Source organism: Corylus avellana, chromosome 1 (genome assembly GCF_965113065.1).
Source record: "Corylus avellana chromosome 1, dhCorAvel1.hap1.2, whole genome shotgun sequence".
Classification (NCBI taxonomy): Eukaryota; Viridiplantae; Streptophyta; class Magnoliopsida; order Fagales; family Betulaceae; genus Corylus; species Corylus avellana.
This window is the reverse complement of record NC_142490.1, coordinates 8,337,972-8,365,125: the sequence shown is the minus strand read 5'-3', so window position 1 is coordinate 8,365,125 and position 27,154 is coordinate 8,337,972. Positions and strand designations below refer to the sequence as shown.

The window sequence follows — 27,154 nt, the reverse complement described above, 5'->3', positions numbered from 1 at the left end:
ACAACCAGTTGATACACTTTCTACAATTTTGTTTAAAATCACACTTTTGGCTTGCAAAGTTACGGGACCAAATGGACTCTAAAAATAAAAGTGTTTATTTGATTATTTGGCCTTTACCTTGTTCAGCATCATGAAATGGACAAAGTTGATTCCTCATAAGCAGAACGAAATGGTTATCAGTTCTAATTTTCCTGTTTCTTGGGAAGGATATACGATACTGGAAAAGACAACTTGAGGAAGATCTGGCTGGTCATTTTCATCACCAAAATGGAAGTGGTGATTTTTCAACAGGGTCCCCCACAATGGAGGTACAGGATACAGGTTACGGTTGCCGAACAGAAACCGAAATCTGAGGTACAAACATTACAGAAGATACATACTTCTCTCATCACTGAATATACCCTAAAAATGTACTTGCATTTAATGGAGAAGAAGCTAAAAGTTATCCCAATCTGTGGTTAGAAGAGCAAACAAGTTGCATACAGAGTTTCATCTGTCAGCAAGCTTCAAAATGTGCGGTATCCTCCCCAACTGCATTGTCTTCACATCTCTCACAAAAGATGTGTATATTTTCATGATCTGCAAGAAACAAGGTTAGCTGTCAGCAAATTCAAATCAAGATTGCTTTGCCTATATATAAAACATGTAGATAAAAGCCCTGAAGTTAACATTGGAAACTTCAGCTAGCAGTAGATCATACACCATTGAGATGAAATATCAAGGATGAGCAATAACACAAAACCCTTCCACCCTTACACTTCTATGCAGATTGGTAGCATTTCTTCTTAACCAATGACCCACTGGCCTTCAGTGCATATATTATGTTCATTTCTTTAGTAGCAAGAACTTCCAATAACGAAACAATATATAACAGTGATCATTTACTCTTCAGTAAATTTTGTTACAATGCAGAGAAAACTGCTTTAATAGTGTAATTATACAAGTCTAATCAATCATAAAATACTACTGAAAGGTGTAAGTTAATCTTCCGATAATGTATAATGGGGATTATTATCATTCATCACAAAGAGAAGGTAAAAATAGTTTGAAGAGTGCTTTACCAGGGAGTAGAAACTGAATCCTGCCTTCATCAAGATAGGAAGGATTTATGCATATGGGGGAAGGACTACCCCATTGTATAGCTCCTTATTTGCGTTCAGACAACTGAACAGCACTCAATAAACAAAATTTAAAATTATGTATATATGCAATACATATTGCTCTGCTATACAAGTCCTTAAGGTATGTTTGTAATAACGCTACAAACTGCAATCTTTGTGTTTTCTAGTGGAAAACCTAATAACGCTATAAAGCATATACAGATATGCCAGAACCATTCCAGGGTTTACAAGATTATAAACTTTTGAGACTACCAATTCCAAAATATATCAAATAGTAATTAAGAACGATAAAATGTGTATCTTCTACAAGAATAATTTTCCTTGTTTTTTGAAGGGCTACTACAATAGAGACTACCAAGTATTTTTGACAATTATATTAAAATTAATATTGGCCCTTCCTATCTTATACCCTCCAATTTTCAAATTTATAAATATTGTCATATGATGCCTGGCTACATCAATAATAGAGTCAAAACTAGTTTTGATGAGCAGGGCTTGATTTCAAATGACTGCCCTACAGCAAAGTAACAGACAAAAATAGTCGCACATGCATGATGATGCGCTCATCTATGTGAGTTTTAATATTCCCATACGATTGTGTGCAAAATACAGAACATACTCATCCAAAAAAATTAAAATACAGAAGGTAAAAGTCAGATGTGTTCCTCTTCTTTTTTATTTTTCAAACTAAATTTTGTGTCCTCTGTTCTCTCTCTCTCTTTTTTTTTTTCAAACTAAATTTCTCCTATTAGTTAAAAGCATCTACATCCCAATGAAAGATCATTTAACTTTGCCCCTACTTATTTCAGTCCTCTGGGTTTCTACATTTCACTCATCTTGTCAACAAAGCGGAACGTTAGGATTTTCATTCAAATCTCAAAAGGACCACACAGTAACTTAGCCCCCCCCCCCCCCGAGTCACAATACATTAAAACATAAGAGATAATGCCAATACAGGTTGCAACAATGCAGTAAGAGTGATATGATGATGCAACTAATGGCTACTGAAGATCTTGATGATTGTGGGGAAATGACATAAGACGTTGGCATCCTTTAACAGTGCATCTATTCTGATGGAATAAAAGGGGAGGAGACAGCAGAGCACTTGCAAGATGTAAATGAGCTTAACATCAAACAAAAGAAAACAGATAAGGATACAGAGGAGGATATAAGTGTAGATAGAATTGCTGAGGCCTGATGACTTTAAGACTGCAAAATTACATGAATAAACTATGTCAAAAGCTATACATATTTGACTCAAATTAAATATTGCTTAAATTAGAAAGATGAATAACTAGAATACTCACTTCACAAGGTGAAGCTACTCAGATTTATCGTGGTAGTCAGGATACTGCCTTCCTGCAGAATAGCGGCTAGGTTGGTCATGGAATTCCCTAAGAAATAATTTATCTTGTCTGACATGCTTGATGCCAGTGGAGAGATCATCTTCGCGCATGTCAAGGGATTCTGAAGGATTGTATCGATCCTCAAAGGCATTTTGTCCCAGAAAGTCTGAACTAACATTTTCATATCTGTTCCTTCGCCGTCTATGCTCAACTTTTGATTTCTGTTCATCCTTTCTCACACTTATATCATTCACAGAATTTGAAACAGAAGAAGATGATCTACTATTATCATATCTTGACATGCCAGAAGATGGATGCTGGATTCTGGCCACCTCCAGATCATCTTGCTCTAATAGATGACTACTTCGGACATATGACCGGCCACGACTTTTGTATCTTTCTGGGCTTCTTGAATAATTATCCCCATCATGTTTGCTATGACTGACGATTCTCTGATCTACATTTACATGGTGCTCATGAAGGCTTCGTCTTGGCTGCTCATAGTCTTTAGGAGAAGCATCTTTGAAACTGTTAGATCTCTTAATATAATCAGAGTGTGACTGTGTCCTGTTATTATATTGGCTACCTTCGTTTCCTGCATAACTGCTTCCTATTGGCTCATCAACACTGGTGGTGATGTCATGACCAGATGGAGATTCAGATAGAAACATTCCTCCATCTTCAGTTCCCTGTACGAAGCACCCAATCCCTCCAGCTTTCTTAATTTCTGCCATGTATTCCTCTATTATATCCCTCGTAACCTTTGATAAAGTGTAACAAAAACAGGGCATTAATGAAAGGAGGGGTTGAAAAAAAAAAAAAAAAAAAAAAAAAAAAAAAGCTTGGTGCCAAGACTGAGCTGCGATGGGACAAAATATATGAACATAAGAAAACCAAAGACATGTACAAATACTCTAGTCAGAGTGGTGAACTTCATTTTAGCACAACATACGCGCACACACATATATAAGAAATTTTATTTGAAAGAGAATCCAGTGTATACAAAAGATTTTACCAAAATATTATAATCTAAAATTCACTATCAATCATCCAATCATACAATGATCTCAAGAGTAGAAATTTTAGCCCAATCCAAGAAAATTAAATGCCATTGAATGTCCAATTATCCTCTCTCTCTGAATAGCCCACATAAGACAGACCAGGACAGTTTCATATTAAATCACTGCTAACACCCACACATCCTTTTCCAACTGAAGTACACGACCTTCTTAAGCAATAAAGCCCATAGAGTCAATGCTAGTGACCAGCACTCCTCCTTAGGCAATAAAGCCCATATAGTAATACTAGTGACCAGCACTCTCTTGCAACAGATGGCCCTATAAAGTATGGCGGTGTTTTATAACCATAAAGATACTTGTAATTAAATGGATTCACTTTCACACAAGTTCTTCCAATAAATTTAAGACAGCTGGTTCTTCCTAATTTTAGAAAAAAATTAGGCAAAGTTGGTCAAGCCTTAAGACGCTTGGGCATAGTGCATAAGCCAGAGTAGAGCAAGAGCCAAGAGCACTTCTAAGGCATGCGTAGACCTATGATCATATCTAGCGAGTAGTACTCTCCCCATCACAAAAACATGTGTCTTGGTCCTATGATCATTTTATATTAGAGACAAGCACCACTTTAATGAATTTTTCTTTTTTACCTTTTTTTAATATATATGGAAGATGGTTCTGTCTTGCCTTATGTGTGCCTTCAAAGGGAAAGAAATAATCAAAGTTTTGAAGATTGTGAACAGACGGTGGTAGAATTAAAGGATTTTTTCTTCACCTTGGACAGTTGTTTTAGGCTACCTTCCTCCCCAACAAGCAACGGCTGCGTACTACCCACTCCATTTCCTTTTCTTATTTTAGATATATCGGATTGCGGGATGGAAGGCAAAAGTACTCAATTATATTTTTCTTAATCTTCTTCCTTCTTTTTGCTAGGTGTTTCCCTTGTATACTTGAGTTGAGCCTTTTGCACATTTTAATGAATTGCATGTACTTATTATAATAACAACAATAATGACAATAATTTTTTTGATAAGTAAAAATATATATCAAAAGCGCAGAGGGGCGCAACCCATATACACGGGAAGTATACAAGAGAGCGCCTAAGAAACTCAATACAACAATAATGACAATAATAATAAGGAGAAACTTCACTTACCCTCCTGGTCTTTTATCGCTTTCGAAATTACTCCTATAAACTTTGAAAACTCTCAATTTTGGGTATCCAAGTTTAAAAAGTTTGCAATGTCATGCTACCGTTGGAGTTTGGGGTTAAATAAGATGGTAAATGGGTGAAATATCCCTTATACCCCTATTAATTTTTGAAAATTACAAAATTACCCCAATTAAATCTTTAATTTTTTTAAAAAAAGGGTATTTTGGGAATTTTCACATACTTCTTAGGATTTAATAGAAAATCTTAACGGAGAGGGTGAAAGTACAAACTCTTTTAAACTTAGATACCCGACATTGAGAGTTTTTAAAGTTTAGGAGAGTGATTGCAAAAGCGATGAATATTAGGGGGGTAAGTGAAGTTTCCCTTAACAAGAATGATGACAACAACAACAACAATACCTAATACTAACTCCACCAAGGGTGGTGGTTCAATGGCCCAAGGAAGTTCTCAAGTGGTCAGGGCATGTACTAGGGCTTGAGTTTGAATCTCCGTAATGGAGAATCCACATATATGCCTGATTAGTATTAGCCGCCTTGGATTCCCATTGATGTCTTGGTAGAGCTGGGTCAGGCTATGGTTCAGTCGGACTTGAGGGAGCGTTTCCGATTCCCACCGTCTAGGCTCCTCTTATGTGGCTCCCAGAGGGTAGGTACTACTATGGTCATGCTCAGGTAGGATAGCCACGATTGGTCTACCCAGCCTACCCTTTTTTGCTTAGAGAAAAAAAAAAAATACTAACAATGACGATACAAATAATAATGACAAAAAACTGCTTCTTACCTGTAAAGTTGTTCTCTTCCCCTTTTTGCCACGATATGACATTCTTCGGCGTTTGTAGTCCCTTTCTTCAGCCAATAACTCCTCTCTAGTCTTAGTCCTGTTTGATTCCTGGCAAAAACACAATATTTTGGAGTTATGAGATTAAGAGAAAGTTAATTAACAAAAAAATAGAAAGAGAATAAGAGTTAGTCAATCTGCCTATTATAACCAAAATTGCGGAACAGAGAAGAAGTATAAGACAACATGCTTGTGAAAAACATGTTGTCCCTTGTTCAAGAGGAAAACTTTTGGGCTGCTCTTAACTTTATTCTTCAGCTGTTTAAAGTCATAATTTAATGCACTTATCCACTACTATATATTTTAATCATTAAAAATAAACTGAATTTCTTGGTTTGATGAAATAATATCACACCTCCTCTAAAGCCAAGGGTTAGACAACAATACTTCCAGAAAAGCAGTAACAGACTAGTAGAGATAATCTTAGAAAACTGAAAGGTGTGGTCTCCCCCTCAAAACTGAAAGGTCTTTATGAGAGCTGAGAGCTGAGAGTTGTGGAGAGCTGTGGTGGCGCGTGGGGGCGCGTGTGTTGTGGTTGGTGCTTGCTGGAGGTTGTGTTATGGCTGGACCGAGGAGATGGAAGGTGGAGTCTAAGGAATTTGAGGTGTTGATCAAGGTAGGGGCTTCAGGGGTGAGGATTTTTGAGAAAAGCAAAAGATTCAAAAGGTCCATTTTCTTAAAAAAAGATGAATTAGCTTGGTTGGTGCGTATAGTGGATGATCTGGTGGCAGTGGACACCTCTGAAGTATTCTGGGATCAATCCAGGGCTGGATATCCTAGAATAATAGCCCAAAAGTGCTCAAATAGGCATGGCTGCTTCTTGACAGTGGAGGAATTTGATGGAAGAAGCAGGTGTGGCTCGATCATTATTCCTGAAGGACGCCGTGGATTTGGGTGGGATAGGTTCATCAAGGAAATGAAAATGGCTAATGCATCTCTCTGGGAAAACAGAGTGTCCACTGAGTATAGAGAGCCTAGGGGAGGAAAAGGAATTAATGAGGAGAAGAATAAGAGAAGCTACGCGGAGATAGTATTGCAGTCGAAGAAATCCCAGGATGATTGCATCTTCAGCCATACTCAGGATCGGCGAAGTAACCTGGAACAGAGGAATCAGAAGTATGGCAAGAATGCGTTATGCCCAAAGCAGACCCAAGATTTGGCGTTAGCTCAGGGAGGCGGTGGGGGGTTGCCGACGAAGACTCTATGGCCGACGAAGTCTGTGCAAATTCCGGCAAAGCATGGTCTGAAGGTTATGAAGGACGGAGGTTGCGTGGGATCCTCGAATCCAGGTCCGGCGAGGGGTACAGTACATTCAGCGGAGCAGGTAGCGTTGTTGTCAGGATTTGAGCACACGAAGAGACGTGAGGGAATGGGGCACCATGCTGGGCAGACCTATGCTGAGGTAGGCAACGAGCTTCTTAACGTGAAGGAGTTGCTGAAGCATCTGAAGAGGGAATGTGATATGGGGTTGACTAGGATAGATAAGGTGTTTAAACAGATGGGATTCAATGAGATTGGGCCGGAAATTAAGCAAGTTGTTGAACAGGGGATGGCAGGAATGAAAGGGAAGAAGAAAATTGGGCCGGGTGATAAAATATGGAAGCCCATTAGCAGGCTAAAGGTGAAAAAAAAAATGGTGTTCAAATCCAAAGGAATTGTGGGCTCAGGCGTGGTTTCTAGTTCTAGCCCAATCAAAGCTGGACCGCGATTCAGTTTTCCAGCTACCTTGGTCTCAACAGAGGCCACTGAGAAAGACATGAAAGGTCCATGCTTTCATTCGGCGATTCCGGCGAGTGCGCCACTGGTCGTAGGAGAAGTTTTGGGGGAAAGGGGGACTGGGTCAGCAACAGAAAGGAATTCCAGGGAGGTTAGCGGCACTTCTGTACGGGATGCGGGAGTTGTCCTGGCCGGAGAGAGAACCAGAGAGAAAAAGGCCGTAAGTCCGGCGAAGAAGTTTCAGCTTACCGGTAACGGGCAGAACCTGATGACCTATAGAAGGAGGAAGCTGGGGCTGCGGAAATGGAACGTGACACAGGTGGATGCGCTAGAAGCCGCAGTTTCGGCAATTGGGCAGACGAAAGGGATCCTGGGCCCAACACCGGAAGTCTCGCAGAGGGTGCCGGAGACGCTGCCGTCGGAGGGATATGGTCAGAGGTCGCCGAAGAACCCTCTGGAGATCGGCGAGGCTGGGGAAGTCATGGGTTTGGCCACTGGTCAGATTCTGAGGGGAAGCTCCTCTCGCCGGAAGGCAGGAACGGTAATGGGGGACGATGATCAGGAGGATTGTCGGGGGGAGGCTATGAATTTGGGTCAGAAGAGTCAAGTGGGTCAGGTCAGGCTGGATCAATTTCAGGAATTGGAGGTTGTGAGGCAGGACCCAGGTAGGATTGAGGACAATTGTTCTGATATAGGAGGGCTGGAGGATTTAGGGTCAGACTCGATTTCATCCAGTTGGGTAGTTAATAATTGTATAAGGTTTTGTCCTAAAATTGGCATCTCGGATGAGGGGAGAAAGGAGGAGCTGGAGGCTTTGTTTAACGCCATTGAAGCTTCTAGATTGCAGCAGGATTCTGATTTGGGAGACATTTCGGACAGTGTTTCTGAATCCAATGGAAGAGAGGAGTTAGAGGAAGGTGAGAGGGGAGACTTGGTGGATAATGAAGCTTAACATTGTAGTATGGAATGTGAGAGGGTTGAATGCCCTCAAAAAAAGGTTACGAATAAGGGGGCTCTTGAAAGAATGGAAAGCGGATATAGTGTGTTTGATTGAGACTAAGATGGAGGTTTTGTCCCGGGAGGTGATTCATAGTCTTTGGGGAGGTCAACATGTAGGGTGGAAGCACAAAGGTTCAAATGGTTTGTCGGGGGGGATGTTAATGATGTGGGATAGGAGGGTAGTGGAGTGTAAGGAGGAGTGTGTGGGGCATTTCACTTTGGCTTGTTCTTTTCAAAATGTGGAGGATAATTGGGTTTGGGCGTTTGGGGGGGTGTATGGGCCAAATGAGGAAGGAGAGAGAAGGGATCTTTGGGAGGAGTTGGCTGGTTTAATGAGTGTGTGGGAGGTCCCTTGGTGCTTGGGTGGGGATTTCAATATTGTACGCTTTCCAAGCGAGCGATCTAGCGCTTCTTATTACTCCTCGGGCATGATGGATTTTTCAGATTTCATCTCAGAGAACAATTTGGTGGATATTCCGATGATGGGGGGTCAATTTACTTGGTCTAATAATCAAGAAAATGAGAATTGGTCGAGGATTGACCGGTTCTTGCTTTCCCCGGAATGGGAAGATCATTACCCAGCAGTGTCACAAAGGCGACTTCAGCGCTTGCTTTCCGATCACTTTCCTTTATTATTGGATTGTGGGACCCCTTGCGGAGGTAATAAGTCTTTTAAATTTGAAAATATGTGGCTTAAAGCAGAGGGTTTTGTGGAGAAGGTCTCTTCTTGGTGGGGGACGTATTCGTTTGAGGGTTTACCTAGTTATGTGCTTGCTAATAAGTTGAAATCACTTAAAGTGGACTTGAAAAAATGGAATGAGGAGGTGTTTGGGGATATTGGGAGGAAGAAGAAGGAGTTGTTGGGAGGTATTGAAGAGTTGGATGAGGTGGCAGAGTCGAGAGGTTTAGGTCAGGAGGAGAAGATTCGGAAGGCAGACTTGGTGAAAGAATTGGAGAACACCTTGCTGTGTGAGGAAATTCATTGGAGACAAAAATCGAGAGCTTTGTGGCTCAAGGAGGGGGATCGAAATACTCGTTTCTTCCACAAGATGGCTAATTCTCATCGTAGGGGCAATCGGGTAGAAGTGCTTCGTATAAATGGGGAATTATCCGAGGATCCAGTGGTAATAAAAGATCACATAGTTCAGTACTATCAAGGTTTATACTCGGAACAATGCACTTGGCGTCCTAGAATGGATAACCAGCCCTTTTTGTCTATTGATGAGGAGGACAATAGGTGGTTAGAAAGAGATTTTGAGGAAAAGGAGGTGTGGGAGGTGGTTAAGGGCATGGATGGTGATAAGGCCCCGGGTCCAGATGGCTTTTCCACGGCTTTTTTTCAAGCTTGTTGGGGGGTTATTAAACAAGATGTTATGGCGGTCTTTGCTGAATTCTACCGAAGACGTCATCTGGTGAAGAGTTTGAATGCAACTTTTATTTCCTTGATTCCGAAGAAGGCGGAAGCGGTGGAGATGAAGGACTTTAGGCCTATCAGCTTGGTGGGAGGGGTGTATAAAATTGTTTCTAAGGTGCTTGCCAATAGGATGAAAACTGTTTTGGGAAAGGTTATTTCCTATTCTCAAAATGCTTTTATCGGGGGTCGGCAAATCCTAGATTCCATTCTCATTGCCAATGAATGCGTGGATAGTCGCATGAAATCAGGATTGCCGGGTATTCTTTGTAAATTGGATTTGGAAAAGGCCTATGACCATGTCAATTGGGATTTTGTTTTGTATTTGCTGCATAGGTGTGGTTTTGGAGAGAGGTGGAGGGCGTGGATAGAGTGGTGTATTAAGTCGGTAAGATTCTCCATTCTTGTGAATGGTTCTCCGGAAGGCTTCTTCAATAGTTCGAGGGGAATCCGGCAAGGGGATCCTCTTTCTCCTTTGTTGTTTGTGCTTGTGATGGAGGCTTTGAGTAAAATGGTGAATACGACGGTAGAACAAGGCCTTTTGACTGGGTTCTCGGTGGGAAATAGGGTGATATCGGAGCTGATGGTCTCTCACTCTTTATTTGCGGATGATACTTTGATATTTTGTGAAGCGTCCAGTGAGCAAGTCCGGTATGTACGTCTCATCCTCTTATGTTTTGAAGCTGTATCGGGTTTGAGAGTGAATTTGGGAAAATCAAAGATTGTGGCTATTGGTGAGGTGGAGAACATGGGGGTTTTAGCTAGTATCCTTGGGTGTAGTGTTGCCGAGTTGCCTATGAAGTATTTGGGTCTCCCTCTTGGGGCGTCGTACAAGGATACGGTTATGTGGAATGATGTGATTGAAAAGTTGGAGCGACAGATGGCGGGTTGGAAGAGGATGTATCTCTCTAAAGGAGGTCGCCTAACTCTTATTAAGAGCACTTTGGCTAATCTTCCGACTTACTTTTTGTCTCTGTTTCCGCTTCCTATAAGTGTAGCTAAAAGGATTGAGAAAGTCCAAAGAGATTTCTTGTGGGGAGGAATGGGTGAGGAGTCTAAGATGCATCTTGTAAGTTGGAATCAAGTGTGTCGTCCCCTTCGTTATGGTGGCCTTGGCATTCGGAAGTTACACCTTTTTAATCAAGCTCTCTTGGGGAAATGGCTTTGGAGATACGCGAATGAGAGTGAGGCGCTTTGGAGTAAGGTTATCAAAGCTAAATATGAAGACAAGGAAGGTGGGTGGTGCACTAAGGAGGTGCCGGGTGCCCATGGTGTGGGCCTATGGAAGCACATTCGTCAAGGTTGGAATCTTTTTGCCAAAGAGATTCGTTTCGAGGTGGGGGAGGGTTCGAAAGTTCGTTTTTGGCATGATATTTGGTGTGGGGAGAGTCCCTTGAAGCAAGCTTTTCCGTCCTTATTTAATATCGCCAGACACAAAGAAGCTTGGGTGAAGGATAATTTTACTTGGAGGAGTGGGAGAGTTGAATGGAATGTCATTTTTGTTCGGCCCGTCCAAGATTGGGAGATGGATATGGTTTCTCCTTTCTTTGATCGGTTGTATTCTTGCAAGATTTCCATAGGAGCGGCAGATCGTATGTGCTGGATTTCGTCTAAGAAAGGAAAGTTTGAGGTTAAGTCGCTCTACAAGGCTTTGTCCCTATCCAGTCAAGAGGTGTTTCCTTGGAAGAGCATTTGGCGCACTAAAGCTCCTATGCGAGTGGCTTTTTTTGGGTGGACAGCGGCTCTAGGCAAAATCTTGACACATGATAATTTGCGTAAGAGGAATATAGTGGTCATGGAGTGGTGTTGTATGTGCAAAAAGTCCGGAGAGACAGTCGATCATCTTCTTCTACATTGTGAGCTCGCTAGTGCTCTATGGCATTCGATTTTTAGTCGGTTTGGCTTGCATTGGGTCATGCCTTGCAGGGTGAGAGCCTTGTTCGAGAGTTGGTGGTCGGGAGGATGATCCCGGAGCGCAGTTGTGTGGAAGATGATCCCTCTGTGTCTTATGTGGTGTATATGGAATGAAAGAAATGCTAGATGTTTTGATAATTCCACTAGGACTATAGAGGAATTGACCCATTTTTTCCTCTTCACTCTTTACTCTTGGACGGCCGCTTGGCTAGCTCCTATAGAGATTAGCTTTTCTGATTTTCTCTTTCATTTCTCTCCCTCTTAGGCGCTCTCTTTTTATACCGCCCGTGTAAATGGGTTGCGCCCCTCTGCGCCTTTGCTTTATAATACTTTTACTTATCAAAAAAAAAAGAGATAATCTTAGAAAAGCAGCTAGTGTTCCAGCAATTTTCAATTTTCTTGTATTTGACATAATTGTGGCAGGAGAGATTACCAAACAATGTGGTTAATTATTATGCATAAATCACATGTAAGAGCATTCCCAATGGCTTATGTATATTTTTATGCAAAATGGCTAACCAAAACTTACTTTTTCTAGTTTAACTATCCACTTTTCAAAGCCTGCATCTAACCGTTTATCTAAATTTCGTCTCTATTTATTAAAATAATCATTTAATTTTTTTTTATTAAAAACCCATCTCCACCAAATACACAAAATGAAACCCCATCTGCTGTGACCACTACACTGCTCTCCAGCATCACCAACCCAAGATCACTGGAAATCACACAATCATCGCAGCAAACCAAACACAGTCATCACAACATCACCAAAAATCACCTAATCCGCCATAAAGAAAGCAAGAGAACTTTGACACTCTGTACAATGCCCTGGCAAACCCAACATTACAATCCCCCTCGCCAGAACAAGCCACTCCTGGCATGAGATCAATAAGAGTTTCTGGATCTGAAATCTCAAGCACAAAAATTTCCTTAATAACCCTGTCCCACCATCATCAATGTCCTGCCCAGTCCCCATGCAATCAAAATCAACAGTTCCTTTTTTTTTTTCCAATTCAGCATTTGTGCCGCTGGTGCATTTGGCGATATTCCTTGCTGCTGCTTCGAACCCAGTTAACTTTTTTCTCTTCCTGACATTGATGTTGTTGTTGAAGTGTTGGAATTGAAGGCTAGTAGAAGTCTAACAAGATGACGATTTTATTGAAGGTGTTGAAAATGAAAAGTCTTAAGCAGGAGAGGTACATGAAAACGATATGAGTAGCAGGGGGAGAAGGGAGAGGCAGAGGCAGAAGCAGGTTTAACAAAGGCGAAGACAATGGGAGAAGAGAGAAAAAGATGTGTTCAGAAATGTGTAGAAGAAAGAGAGAGCAAGTGAGAGAAATAATAAACAACGATGCGTTTGTGTACAAGTCACACTGTACACAAATGGGTCAAAAATGTAAAATGCATTTCGTTTGCATAACCCGATGGATGGAGTTTTTTGTGATTTGCTTAGCTATTTTGGCTAAAAGGAGAAGATGCTCCTTCAAAAAAAAGGGAGAAGATGCATAATCCATTGGGGGTGCTCTAAACATAAACAAACTTCCAAATCCATAGTTTTAAACAACCATCTCAAAGTTTAGAATGAACTTCCCCTTCAACTGAAAGCCCATACGTGCATCATCAATGGCACATCACACATGCAGACGGATGCATATAGACAAGGCTTAATGTCACAAGGTGACTCGCATCATCATCATAAATGGAATCATCCAGTTATCCATAATGGCAAAAAATCGGCTAGTTTTCTGGACCATGGTCCAAATTTTAGAACATAACAAATGCAAAACCTTAGACATTTAAGACCTGCATAAATTTTAAGGCAATTGAATTTTCAAGTCGAGCAAATATGAATACAATCTCGAAAAGCATTACTTTAAAAGCCAGGGCACCGGGACTGAGATAGGAACTTGACTTTGTAATGTTCACCAACTGACATGAGGCTCTCCAAAATATTGGTCCAAAAATTGCGAATGAAGAGAATCAGAAAAAGAAGAAGGAAGAGTCATCCAATTAAACAAGCAGCGTAAAAATGAAGACTTCAGCATGTCAGTAGGGGTCTCCACCCCATTAAGAGTCCAATTATTTCTTTCACGCTGAATGTCCTTAAAGATGCACTTTAGAGGTTCATGTTTAGGTTGTGCTGCCAAGTCAAGAAACTTAAGTCATATTTTATTACCATGACAGCAAGTGGACTAGGTTTATGCATTTTAAACTGACTGCAAACAATTATTGTGGCTGCTTCAACCTAAACAGGGCTGTTCATATTTCTACCAGCAGCTCTTTACCACTGCTGTTAAAAATTCATATTCATACTTTATTGAACTCCTCCCCCCTCCCCCCCAATCTCTTCCCAAATCAAAACAAAAGTCATTCCTCAGACTGATGAATGACCACAATGTTTGGTCACATGAGGGGTGAGGGGGAGGGGGAGGGGAAGGGAAAGGGAAAGGATATGAGTAATGGAAAAAGGAAGGGAGAAGAAAATGATGGAGTTATTCCTTGGATATGTTTGGATGCAAGGAAGAAGAAATGAATGGAAAAAAGAGAGGATTGTACTCCTGTTGTGTAGTTTCACATGACAAAGAGAATAGGAAAGCAGCCGCAAAAAAAGAAATTTACTATCACATAATAGGTAACTAATTCATTATAAGGGCATAGAAATAATTTAAAAATCAAATTCACGCATTCCCTCTCCCATATCACCCAATAAAAAAGTCGAAAAATCGTGGGCCCCATGGAGAGATGTTCCCCCCATCCTTTACTTCTAACCAAACAAAGGGAAAAAGCCTCTCCCTCTACCCCTTTCCTTCCCCCCCCCCCCCCCCCCCCCCCCCCCAACAAAAAAGTTAGGATTTAAGTACCTGATAAGATGACCTTTGCCGAGGGAGTCCATCATGCTCAATTATAGGCCTGTAGTTAGGACGTCTCTTCCGCTCCTCATCAGCTTTCTGTGACACATAATCATGCTCAGCTCTCCTACAAAATAGAAAGAAGCTTACTTCAGCATTTATTATGAATAATAAAACTGGTATATCTTTTTTTTTTTTTTTTTTTTTTTTTTTATAAGTAATGTTGTATATATCAAAAATGCATAAGACGCCCCAAAGTAAACAGAAAGTATACACAGGAAAACCAAAAGCTAGCCCACCAAAGCCCCCCATAAGAGAACCCAAAAAAACCCTAAGCCCTCAAAGACGGACCCTAGACCCGAAACTGGTATATCTGTCAAGGCTAAAACTGTACTATATAAAAATAGGAGAAGATCTAAAAGCATAAGCAAAACATGTTGGAATGCAAGAATGAAATAGTGACTTTGTTCAAAGAGAAATGCTATACTTCCCAAAAACATTTCTCCATAATTTGCTCCCCAAATGATGTGTCACAATCTTATGAAATCTATTATTTTGGGAAATGTGTCATCATCTCATGAGATTGTGACACATCATTTGGGGAGCAAATTTTGGAAGGAAGTGTAGCATTCCTCCTGTTCAAAACTACATATATTCACCAAATATCATAAACAAGACTACAGTAAACACTACTAGTCTTCTCTCAGGTATATCATATGGATTTGCCATCTCTCTGTAAATAACAGCAGATTTAGATGCCAATTTGCATGTCCAAGACCATATAAATTTCATACAAATACGTTCTTCAATTAAACCAATAATAAAGCAACTTTAAAAAAGGAGAAAAGATAAGAGTGACAAATGTGGAAAAAAAAATAATGACAAATGAAGTTTTGTATAAGTAAAATAAAATGAAGGATTGCATATATAAAATTTTGTCCAAAAAATTCCAGTTAAAAAATATATCAGAAGGACATGTATATATATCTCCCAGACAAGAGTATCAAAGGTGTCAAATAGTTAAATTTAGCTTATGTGAATTTTTTCCCTAGGCAAGGCATGAAAAGTATTATAGAGAAATGAGAGTAAAGTTACACCATGGAAGCTATCATTATGCAGGGATCCCTCTTCTTCCAAATTAGCAAAGGGTAAAAAAGTAAAAGGAAAACAGATTCGGCATAATTAACCCTATCTTATTCAAATAATTGGAAATTAAGGAAATGAAACATGGCCATAACCCAATTAACCCTATTATGTGTTACTAGTTTTAGCCACCCAGCAAGTACCTGGTTCAACTATTCCGGTTCATTGCGCAATGACAATATCTTGTTTGTTGATGCAAGAATGTAGAACTTGTTAAACTTGACATGATAAATAGCCATATTGTTCTTATATTCCAATCCACCTACATAATTTTTGACCACTTATAAAGCAAGGGTACGAATACCACAACCTAAAAATTCTTCAAAAAAGTAGGAAGTGAACAAGCAAGGTAAAGGTATTGAATAAATATCGTAATGTCAAAATGTTGGTGAAATTGTTGAAAATTTTTATCGTTCAGGCATCCTTGTTGATACATACATAATTAGGATGTATGTCCCTTACCCTTCCTATGTTATACAAACTTTTTAATTTCTACAACTATTTTCCTCAACCATTGTGCAAATAACAAGGTGCATCATATGTATGTCCAAAAGTATTGGACAAGTATCAGATACAATTAATACACTTTCACCAAGTATCAGACACATATTGGAAGCATCCAGAAAGTACTCATATGTGATACAGATATGACTTCCATGTAGAAATATCCATTATACACATGAAATTTTTAGCATGAAATAACTTCTAACTAATAAAACTAGAAGTGTACATGATGTACACCACAGAAAACAAACAAGAGCAACCTTTAAATAAAAAAAAGCAAACTACAAATGCATCTTCCAATGCTCTTCTACCTCGTTTGTTGTGTCTGACAACAGTGATCATATCATAATTGAGACAACGCATACAAATCAAAATAGTAAACAATAACGTTCGATAAGAATCGTAAAATACATACATACGTAAGCGGTTGAGAAACCAGAAAACCCTTAGTCTTCTCTTCGAATAAAGCCCGTTCATGCAATGCAGCAACCGCTGCTACGATTTGTGACACAGAAATGACCTTTCCTGTAACAGTGAGATTCAGCTCATTCTGAGAGTGAGAAGCTTCTTCTTTTAGAGTAGGAGACGCAGTCATCATCAACCCCCGCGCAGCAGCCTCCGATATACACTGTTTAAGCATGTCAATTGCAAAGAGCTTCCCATTCGTTTCCCCATACAGAATAGAGAGCTGAGATGCGAACCAAATCAATGCCTGAACCAAAACGGGGCACCCCTTGTTCTGATCCCCATCCAAACTCGAAGCTTCCCGCACGATCGCCTTGAGGCACAGCGTAAACAGCGAAAATATATGGTCTGCCATAGCGACATCAATCACAACACCATAACGCGGGGAACTGGCAAACACCCAATTCATCAAATCGCGCTCTCTAACCATCCTCGTCCCCCAAGAAAGCGCACGAAGAACACTACACGAGTAGGCACTCGGATAATCACTCCAGGCCTCGCATTCGCCTCGAATCGCCAGCAGCTCCGATGGAAGAATCCTGAAAAGGCACTGCTCCCCAAGCCCCTCAATCTCTCCTGTCGCGCATTCGACGGATAGAAAGCCCGGAATCGTCAACGTCTTCTTTGCAGCATGTGGGATGGGGAAGCGAACGACGCCCGGGCACTCGTCGTAGAAAGAATTGGGAGCGGGGCCGTCGAAAGAGAAGCAGAGTTGATCGGAGCCGGGAAGGGGATGAGTAGAAGGTTGGTAAAAAGGGTGGTGTTGGTGGGATTTGCGTGGGATGTGATTGGGGTTGTGAGGCTTCAGAGGGAGGAGAGTGGAGAGGGAGTGAAGGGTTTGGTGGGAGAGGTGGATGAGGCTTTTGAGGGACGAGAGTGTCGTGGACAGGTCGGCGAGGGGTGGAGGCGGAGGCGGAGGGTTATGAGGCTGAGAGTAAAAGGGGTTTGGGGGAAGGAAAGGGAAAGGTGGGTTGGAATATGGGGTAGAAGAGGAAGGATTCATGGGTTCAATTCAGAAGAGAGAGAGAGAGCATTGAGTGGGTGGCTCTGCTCCGGTCAATGAGGCGATCGCCGTTTCCGGTGAGAGTTAACTCCAAAACATTTAAAAAAGAAAACGAGTCAATCTGAAATGATAAAGAACCCAACATTTAAAAAAGTTTGCTATCTATTTTAAATAAAGATAAATGATAAAAATTATTTTACATTTCATTTTTCACCTCTTTTCATTTTTAAATATTTGGGGAGTGAATTACTCCCCATATTTGGGAGAAATGTTCATGCTCTCCAAAATTTTCACCAAATTGGGGCAAAAAGAAGCATTTTAACATTTTGGTTCCCCAAATTACCCAGGAAATTAACACTCAAACGTGGCTGATGAGCACCTTAATCATTATGTTCTGATCTTAAAGGTACAAAATCTAAACAATAATGCTATAAGAGAAATGTTATATTCACACTATTACACAATGGTTTTTTTTTTTTTTTTTTTTTTTTTTTTTTTTTTTTTTAACTCAATGTTGGATCAGTTATTATTAAAACAAAAAAATAAAGTGTGAGTTGAAACTGCAACGTAAGCATTACTCAAATATAAAAAGTCACTTGAAATACATTGACATTTTTAAGAATTTATAAATGATAAAAAGTAATTATACTTTTTACACTCATTTATTTCACATAAGTTGATATGACATGTTTTAATTTTTTAATTTTTCTTTTGAAGTAATTGACACGGAAAGCAACTTAAAATACGTCACATAAAACCATGTAAATAGATGTGGAGGTTAGCATAATAATGATGCTTTGGAACCCCTACTCGCACTATTGATCTTTTCAAAATTTCTTGAATGATTTCACCTATTGTATCTTAAAGAATCACTTCTAAAAGATGTTTTATATCTCATTTTTTATTTTTGAGAATGAGTAAAGCAAAATGAGAACTTATAGAAATATGAAAGGAGTTTATTTATTTTATTCATTATAAAGCCTAGTTTCACCTAACAACTAAGTAATGTGAGATTTAGCATTCATGATTATCTTTATAAACCACCCACTCTATATAAGCTTCTTCTCATCTTTTCAATATGGGACCACCAGGGCGTCATCGTCAAGGCCACGTACCTGACGTTACTAGGTGACTTTGATACCATTTGTAACGATCTAGGGAAAAGTGCTAGCCATATTTGCGCTATCACCCCAAAATGATTAGTCAATTTGAAGTTTCTCTATAATTCATTATAAAGTCTAGTTTCACCTAGTAACTAGACAATGTGGGACTTAGCACTCATGATTATCTTTATAAACCACACACTCTATATCGGCTTCTTCTCATCTTTTTAATATGGGACCAGAGTGTTACAAGTTAAGTGAAGTTTTTCCTAAAATCTATTAGTTACATATGTTACTAAGCATGTCAACTTTATTGTAGTTAAGACTTCATAATGCAAATATAGTGGTATTTATGAAAGAAAAAGCATAGTGGTGTCAATGTATTGAGTGATGAGGAGGATTTTTTGTTTTTAATTTTTTTATTCTATTCAGTGATGAGGTGGATCTTAATTAGTGTATTTTGTCACATTAATAAGGGAGCTGTTAGTACCCATGATTCCCTTACTTATATCCTGTCCAATTCCTTTTGCAAATCCACTATTGGATTTGCCCATCCGATGTATTGGAGATGGGCAATGAAATTATTATTTCTATCATTTTTCCATTAATAATGATGTTTCCAATGTTACTTATACCAAACTATTGTTTAGAAGTGCCTGCAGCGTTGCACTCACCACTTAAATCTCCAGAAGCCAGAAAGAGAGGATTCTCCTTTGAATGATGAGAAGAAAGGGATCTAACCAAGTTTCTTGCTTGTTTTCCTCTTTGGTCACTGTTGCTGCTAAATCATCCAACCAATCAAACCTATCCATAGAAGCCAATTCTAGCATCAACAAGATTATCAGAATCATTAACGACCATCCATTTCCTGATCAACCACTTCAACCTACCCTTCTCCACTGCATTCCTTCACCTGTTCTCTCCAACACCTTCGCGGAGAATGTTCTTGGTCGCCTCTTTGCAGCCCACTCCAATGGTCTCAAAGCGCTTGAATTCTTCAAATTTTACCTCAATCATTCTCAGTTCTGTCCAAGTTCAGATGCTTTTGAAAAGACGCTTCACATTCTTGCACGGATGCGATATTTTGATAAAGCTTGGGAACTGATGGAAGAAATCCAACAAAGACATCCTTCCTTGCTCACCCCCAAGTCGATGAGTATTTTGCTGTCCAAAATTGCAAAGTTCCAATCCTTTGAAGATACCCTGGAGGCATTTCAAAAAATGGAGAATGATGTTTTTGTTGGTAGCAAGTTTGGTACTGATGAATTCAATGTACTGCTTCGAGCATTCTGCACGCAGAGGCAGATGAAGGAGGCACGCTCTGTGTTCCTAAAAATGCATTCTCGATTTCCTCCCAACACCAAGACCATGAATATCTTGCTCTTGGGGTTCAGGGAATCGGGTGATGTTACTGCAGTAGAACTATTCTATCATGAAATGGTCCTGAGAGGTTTTAAGCCAAATAGTATTACTTATAATATCAGAATTGATGCTTACTGTAAGAAAGGTTGCTTTGGTGATGGTTTGAGGCTTCTCGAAGAAATGGAACAGGTGAATTGCTTGCCTACCTTAGAAACAATTACTACTCTGATCCATGGAGCAGGGGTTGTTCGAAACCCAATCAAGGCACGGCAACTATTTGATGAAATTCCTCTGAGGAACTTGCACCCGGATACTGGTACCTATAATGCTTTGATGAGCTCGCTCGTTAGATCAAAAGATGTGAAGTCTGCAGTTGCTTTGATGGATGAGATGGAAGAGAAACATATTGCGCATGACAGTATGACCTATCAAATCATGTTCTCAGGATTGATGAGATCAAATGGCATTGAGGGTGTTTGTGAGCTATACCACAAGATGGTTGAAAGAAATTTTGTGCCCCAAACACGAACAGTGGTGATGTTAATGAAATTTTTCTGCGGGAATCGTCAGCTTGATTTGGGTTTGAAGTTTTGGAATTACCTAGTGGAAAAAGGGTATTGTCCTCATGGCCATGCGTTGGATCTCTTGGTGACAGGACTGTGCTCCCTGGGGAGGGTGCAAGAAGCATTTGAATGCTCCAAACAAGTGTTGGAGAGAGGGAGGCATATTAGTGAGTCAGTGTCTCGGATGTTGGGAAGATTTTTGCTGCAGAGAGGTGAGATGGACAAGTTGAGTACGCTCAACCAGATGATAAAGAAATTACAAGATATTTTGCCGCCATCAGTAGGGCATGCTGCAGGAATTGCTGCCTCAACAGAGAAAACTAGTATGGTTAATTTTATAGTATACTCCTAATGATTCATTAAACTTTGTTCTAATTATGTATGAAGAGTTTTTTTTCTTGCTGCTTCTCTATAATTTGTGTTATGAGATACTGTACAGTGAACATTATCTTGCCACACCTCCTTTGAAGAAATCATTGGATTTTAGCTATTTTGTACCCGCTGCCTTAAGAGTGCTCAGGCTTTAATAGCAAAAGAGCAGGAAGAAAAGGTGTTCCTACAAGGTATACTTTTTGGTCGATACTATGGAGAGCTGGAATGAACATTCCTTATTTTTCAATAATTGTTGTACTTTTTCCTTCAATAACTGATATGGACGCTAGAACTTCAGTTTAGGCCCTTTGGACTGGACTTTGTCACTTTGAGAACATATTGTCAGGTATTGGCATATTGTCAGGTATTGGGGAGCTGTTTCATTTGCTCCATTTGTTGAGTTTCTACATTTTATGCTTTCTGCCCTGACAGAAAGGCATGTGCGCATCTAGCAATTTGATGTCAAGAAATGATAGAATTTATTCTATTTTTAACTATATTTTAACTATCTCCATGGTAAATGGATGAATCCACCATTAAATTTGTATACGGTTCACAAATCTAATTGTTGATATATTGAATTTATATAATGAAATGAAAAAAGGATGAGAAAAATGACATGAATCATTCATTTTTGATGTCTCAATTACTAGTAATTTGGATCGCAAATGTGAGAGCCTCTATAGAGTTTACCTGTGACTTGTTCGGATAGGAGGATTATATAAAAACTCACATTTATAGTCAAAATTACTAGCAATCTGGATAGTAAAATTGTTGATCTTTGTCGTATAAATCCTTTAACTGAAGGACCTTAGATTATTATTATTTTTTTTTTAAAAAAAAATTTAGAAACAATTATTACATACTTCCCATTCTGTAGTAAGACTATCTATAATACCTGTTACGTCCCAACCCTCAAACAATGTGTAATATATAGTCAAAATACCAACATTAAACCTGAGTGAAAATTTTTCTTATAATTTTGATTTCATCAAAGAATAAACTATTTATACAATTAAAATTCTTACAGACCATCAGTTAGAGCTCTATAGATAACCAATTACTAGTATAAAAAAACATACATTTCCATTAAAACACTCCATAATGTTAAATCAGAGATACCAATTCATTTCTAAGATGTGTTCCACCAATAGCATAATCTGGATCCAACACGTACACTTCAAAATTACAAACCCAAGTCTCATATGAGTCATGATTTTCAATGGGAACAAATGACTAACCAGACTTCAAAGATTAACTCCAAACAACCAGCTAATTGTACACGGTACACCCTAAATATTAACTCGACAGCCAAACTGTTCACTCTGAAAAAAAAAATCATCTAAAAGTAAACCGCATGGGTAATAGGATTTGGGGAATTACAAGTTTTAGAAAGAAAACATATCTCATTCTATAGCACTGTGAGCTATACAGATTTCCAAAACAATAATTTTAAACAATTGTTTGAGGGATGATTTTTTATTATATTTTTGCTCTCAGTCCATTCAAATTAAATCATGATTTTAAGCTAAAGTCTCATAAAAAAGAGCTCACTGAATCTCTATCAACAATCCTTACATTTTATTGGGTTTATTGCTCCTATCATATTTTATTAGGCTCATTGCCAACAAAGGGCCAGAGGAGGTTACATGGCCAACATGCACGGATTGGATGTCTACCGAGTCAACAATCAACTCAATTTAAGACTTTTAGTTCAAGAGAAATTTTATATAAAAAGAGGACAAATCAAAGATTTCAGTACTACTGTTGAGCGCTCCGATGGAGGCCCTTTCTATTACCATTGAATACATCTTGAAAAAGCCAACTGTCCTAGTGTAGGTGCAAACGTGACAACATACAAAGATTCACATGGGTTGCTTTAAGACATAGATTTCTTGCAAGAATCCACTTGCTCATGGCTTATTTAAGCTTTCAACTAACATTTCTTAAACAATGAACCAAGCACATGAGTTGTCTAATGGGAAAAATGTGGTGGGGGTGGGGGGGAGAGGTGTGGATTTGGTCCAACAGCTTTGCCGTCAGACTGTGACTACAAATTGTGCTCGCTTAGCACAATGAATGGGTGATATGAAATCTAACACGAAGGAGGTGTGCAACAAGTTTTTTTTTTTTTTTTTTTTTGATGTCGAGGGGCCTCTCCAAGGCAGGGTCCTTCGAACTCCCTTCTGCAGAGTAAACTCCGATCCCATGTACCGTACCTTCAAAAGTTTTCATACACAGAACTGGTTAAATTGCTGGCTTTTCACTAAAGGGTGTGGCCCCAAGAGATTGTTTGCACAAATAAGATGTTGAACCTTAGACCTTGAAGGGAGCAAACCTTAAGACCAAGGCTTCCACCACTTGGTTGCAACAAGTTGAATGCTTAAGCCTAAACTTAGTTTATTGAGCTTCGACAAGTCACTCCCTCATGTATTTTCAACCATTAATGCACCTTGGGATTGGGAGTCCAAAGACTGGAAACCACTTTCTCAACAACTTACATTTCTAAGGAACAAAGATTATGTGAGAAACCCAAACAAGCTTTCTTTAGAGCGAAAGTCTTATTTCTTACCAAAGCAATTCATTTTCATTTAAACGTTCCTTCAAGATCAATAGGTTTGCTTGACTGAAAATATATATATAAAAGAAAAGAAAACGGAAACAGAGCTTAAAAGAAACCCATGGCCGAAAGTTTAGGCTCCTTTCTGCGGCAGCGTTTCAAATGCAGAGACGGTGTTGTCGAATTTAATCCTATGTAGAGGGGCACCACTTTGCTTGATAGCACAAGCTGTCTTGTCCTCAAGAGGGCAACGTGCTTTCAGCATGGAGAACACGTGATTGTTCAACCTCCTCGCTTTCTTCATTGCTTCCAAAACTCCGTCCCATCCCTTGTTTGAAAGAAAAAGAAACATGAACACCATCAAAGGCAACTTTTAAAATATGACAAGAAATTTGGTACTGCAAATATTTGTCTTAATGTAGAGTGCGTTTGGTGCTATGATTTTCTATACCGAAAGTGCAATTTTAAATAAGTTGGATGAATATGTATCGTTTAACGAAGAAAAATTTGAGTTTTCAAATCACAAGAAAGATGTTGCATTTTTAATGGCCAAATTGCAATTTTACTAAATACTTAACTGTGTTTTTAAAAATCGTGTTTCCAAAAACTCAAACGGACTCTAAGACATAACAATATAACTATAGAAAAGCGTTTCGATAAATATTTTGGCAATCCAAACCTCCATCTCAAGTTGTCTACAGTGGCTACTACCACAACAGTAGGAACAAAATGAAAATATATTTACCTGGACATGATGAGGAATTTTATGTGTCTGTGTAATTGATGCAGCCTCCACTTCTGCAACATTGAGGACCTGATATGAAAAATCAAAAAGCTCAAAGTGCAGCTGCTGCCCAAGCAAGTATATTAAGGTGCAGCCACCCCAAGCTACTGAATCACCCAGCACTTCACGATTGTTTGATGGTACTTGAACAGTCTCTTCTAAATATCCCTATGTAATACAAGCATTAGAAAATGTTAGCAGCAAAGATATCCAGCATTCACATACAACTAGAAACTTGTAGCTCACAACAGTGATCAAGTCATATTTTTCCTATTCTTTTTATTTATTTTTTCTTTGCAGAGATGGAAAGAATATTATCACAAAGGCTTTGGCTCTGTTTTTTAATTTTTTTGTTCCGTCTTTTATTTTTATTTTCTGTTCTCAAAACATTAACAAACAATAAAAAACACTCCTAATACAAAAATTACTTTCATTTTTATGTCATATCAAAGCACTTTTTCAAATCAAAAACAAAAAACACCCTCCAAAACATATTAACAAACAGAGCCTTCCCCTCACCAATATAGGAACCTTTTATAATCCGGATTCATGTAATACCAATTTTTAGAAGTGAATTCATTGTATTGGTACAAAGTGACATGAACGTTTAAGATGCCAGCCTCTCAATCAATAGGCCAAATGTCAGATAAAACCCAACTTTATCTTGGCCAAATGTCCTAGACATAAACCATTAATGATGAAAAACTAATGAGATGCCGTGAAATCATTATGTGTTTCCAAATATAGATATGGCTCTTTAGCAATTAACTTTTCTTTTATAAGTATTGCAGTGTAAATATAGTGATATACCCCTTTCAATTATTTGAACTATAAAGTACAAACTTAAACATAGATGCCACTTGGAAAAAAATTATGTATCAACAAATAAATGCAGACCTAGAACATTATATATTCGGAAGAACTATATACAATTTCAATGAAACACACATGTTGGAAGATTCTTCCTTACAATTTGGAGGCCACTATATATACGGTAGAAATCCTTTGAGGTTGTAATGTCAATGAACCCTGTCTTTGGTGCTGTACTCCATTTACTACAATATTTATCCAGCGCTGCACTTGTAAAAGCGAGGGCATATTCCAGTACACTTCCAGTATTCATGTTAGCCTTGTACAAAAGATCTGCAACAATAGGAAGACATCTAAGCCCTTAAACCGACGAGCCATCAAAGCAATGAAAAAATGACAAAGACACCTAAAGGCTAAAGCTACTGAATAAAGAATTTACATTTTCAAGACTAGCACTGGAATTATGAAACACAAAGATCATGGGATGAGGTGTAGGCCCCTATCCTTTCCTTCTTTTTAGTAGGTAGGACCTTTAACTTGATCTTGCATCTACTATAAACCGTCTAAACTAAACCAGTCCTGAACTAAACCAGTCCTGAAAGTAAAATTTAGAGAGTGGCTGGCCCAACTTTATCGATATTTCGTTCAGGCTAAGAGATTTAATAAGTAAACCATGCAATGAACACCAAGGGTGCATTTGCACATGCAGTATAAAACTAATCAATTGAATCAAGGTCATCAAGACTTGAACCAACGACCAAACAGAACCAGATTTTGGTACCATGCTGTTAAGAAGTGGCCTAAAAATGTAAATGAAGCTCACAAAACACACTGACACTAACAAGGGACCCAAACCCCCATATGATATCATTATGCTAAAAATTCTGATTCCTAGATAACCTTCAAGCAATACAATCCTCTCTTATCAACTTGAAGTGTCACCCAATACAAAAAGAAAGAAACTCACCAAATCCAATTCCCAATAATATGTCCACATCAATCTTAGATTCCAACACAATATCATCACCTGAAACACTTATTGCCAGCAAAGCATCTTTATTCTCAACACACTATTTTATCCAGAGTTTCAAAAAGTTGTGCCATGACCCACTGATGGGATGCCACATTGGTACAATATCCCAAAAAGATCAGTCACTATCGGGGCTATCCATATCGGTTCATATGGCCTAGATTGAACTAAACCATGCCCCAATGTAAGACTCAACAAACACATGCAATGTCCTCATAATCCAAATCGATGCAATCCTTGACATCCTTCATCGTGATATATGTCACAAGTTGGCATATTAGCAGTGTTGCACTCAAAAATTCCTTGAATAGCTTCATTGCTGTTCTCAAAGATATGTCCAGTCATGAATTTGGCACAAGTTTTATATGCATCCTTAATGAAATTATACACATTTAAAGAATGACATAACATCTCAAACAAATGTTCCTCCTTGACATGATTTGGGTACAAACCTGGTGGAGCACTGTGCAACTGGAAAGAAAATGTAAAGCTTTTTAAAGTGACATTTGCAAAATTTCTGGATTATCATGAGCAGCAAGTGTGAATCAAAGCGAATAGTAAGTTTGAAAACAAAGTCTTGGAGGTTTTAGGGCATTTCTCTAATGGTTTTTATCCCGGAAGAGCAATTAAAGTTATTAAGAACAACATTTAAAAGCCCACATCAGATCTCACCACAACAGAATCTTACCAATTTGCTTCAAATTTACCATTCATTCCCCACCTACATCCTCCTCTCATCTCCATCACTCTTCATCTTTCTTATTCATCAACTTCTTCCAGCTAATTTGTGATAGACTAATATGCTTCACTCATCTATTTATTAGCTTCTAACCATTTTCCCAAGCTTGCTTTCAAATGGTTCCAATTTTGTCTTTTAAGGTTGTTTCTGAATGCATATATGCAACAGTAACACAAAAAAGATGCCTTGAACAAGCCAAAAAAGAGCTATTCCTATGGTAACCAATCTGTGTTCCAACAAGTTTTAGCAGGAAGTTCAGATTTCATAAGATAAAGATGACACCATGAAAGGGATGGATAGATGCTTATGAACATTATACTGTTACAACTGCATCAC

At 39.0% G+C, this 27,154-nt stretch overlaps 3 protein-coding genes across 5 annotated transcripts in view; 1 reads left to right on the top strand and 2 right to left on the bottom strand.

Moving 5' to 3' along the window:
* Positions 1-231: 231 nt before the first annotated feature.
* Positions 232-17,627, bottom strand: LOC132171576 (U11/U12 small nuclear ribonucleoprotein). Of its 3 annotated transcripts, none has more exons than XM_059582937.2 (5): positions 16,447-17,627; positions 14,393-14,507; positions 5,435-5,542; positions 2,429-3,228; positions 232-579 (listed from the first exon to the last, which is right to left on the bottom strand). In XM_059582937.2, the coding sequence occupies exons 1-4, from the start codon at positions 17,493-17,495 to the stop codon at positions 2,443-2,445; spliced, it is 2,058 nt and encodes a 685-aa protein (XP_059438920.2). In that variant the 5' UTR covers positions 17,496-17,627; the 3' UTR covers positions 232-579; positions 2,429-2,442. The 3 variants fall into 3 exon arrangements, with proteins under 3 accessions (XP_059438920.2, XP_059438921.2, XP_059438918.2); XM_059582938.2 differs by lacking the exon at positions 232-579 and adding an exon at positions 2,029-2,351; XM_059582935.2 differs by lacking the exon at positions 232-579 and adding an exon at positions 2,029-2,330.
* A 1,538-nt stretch (positions 17,628-19,165) lies between these two features.
* LOC132171333 (Tetratricopeptide repeat (TPR)-like superfamily protein) lies at positions 19,166-21,013 on the top strand. Its single transcript, XM_059582624.2, has one exon. The coding sequence runs from the start codon at positions 19,316-19,318 to the stop codon at positions 20,873-20,875; it is 1,560 nt and encodes a 519-aa protein (XP_059438607.2). The 5' UTR covers positions 19,166-19,315; the 3' UTR covers positions 20,876-21,013.
* A 2,401-nt stretch (positions 21,014-23,414) lies between these two features.
* PIR121 (transcription activator) overlaps positions 23,415-27,154 on the bottom strand; it is a 54,917-nt gene continuing 51,177 nt past the window's right edge. The window contains exons 28-30 of the mRNA XM_059581392.2: positions 25,210-25,382; positions 24,201-24,407; positions 23,415-23,783 (exon numbers count right to left, since the gene is read on the bottom strand). Coding sequence (XP_059437375.2) covers positions 23,589-23,783; positions 24,201-24,407; positions 25,210-25,382 — 575 coding nt within the window. The 3' untranslated portion in view covers positions 23,415-23,588. The remainder of the gene's footprint in view (positions 23,784-24,200; positions 24,408-25,209; positions 25,383-27,154) is intronic.

Bases quoted from the DNA above. Each gene is read 5' to 3' on its own strand.
- LOC132171576 (XM_059582937.2), bottom strand. From the start codon at position 17,495: ATGAATCCTTCCTCTTCTACCCCATATTCCAACCCACCTTTCCCTTTC. The intron at 5,543-14,392 runs GTACTTAAATCC...TGTTTTTGCCAG, and splicing joins GGCAAAGGTCATCTTATCAG to GAATCAAACAGGACTAAGAC. The intron at 3,229-5,434 runs GTAAGAAGCAGT...ACTTTATCAAAG, and splicing joins GGAAGAGAACAACTTTACAG to GTTACGAGGGATATAATAGA.
- LOC132171333 (XM_059582624.2), top strand. From the start codon at position 19,316: ATGATGAGAAGAAAGGGATCTAACCAAGTTTCTTGCTTGTTTTCCTCT.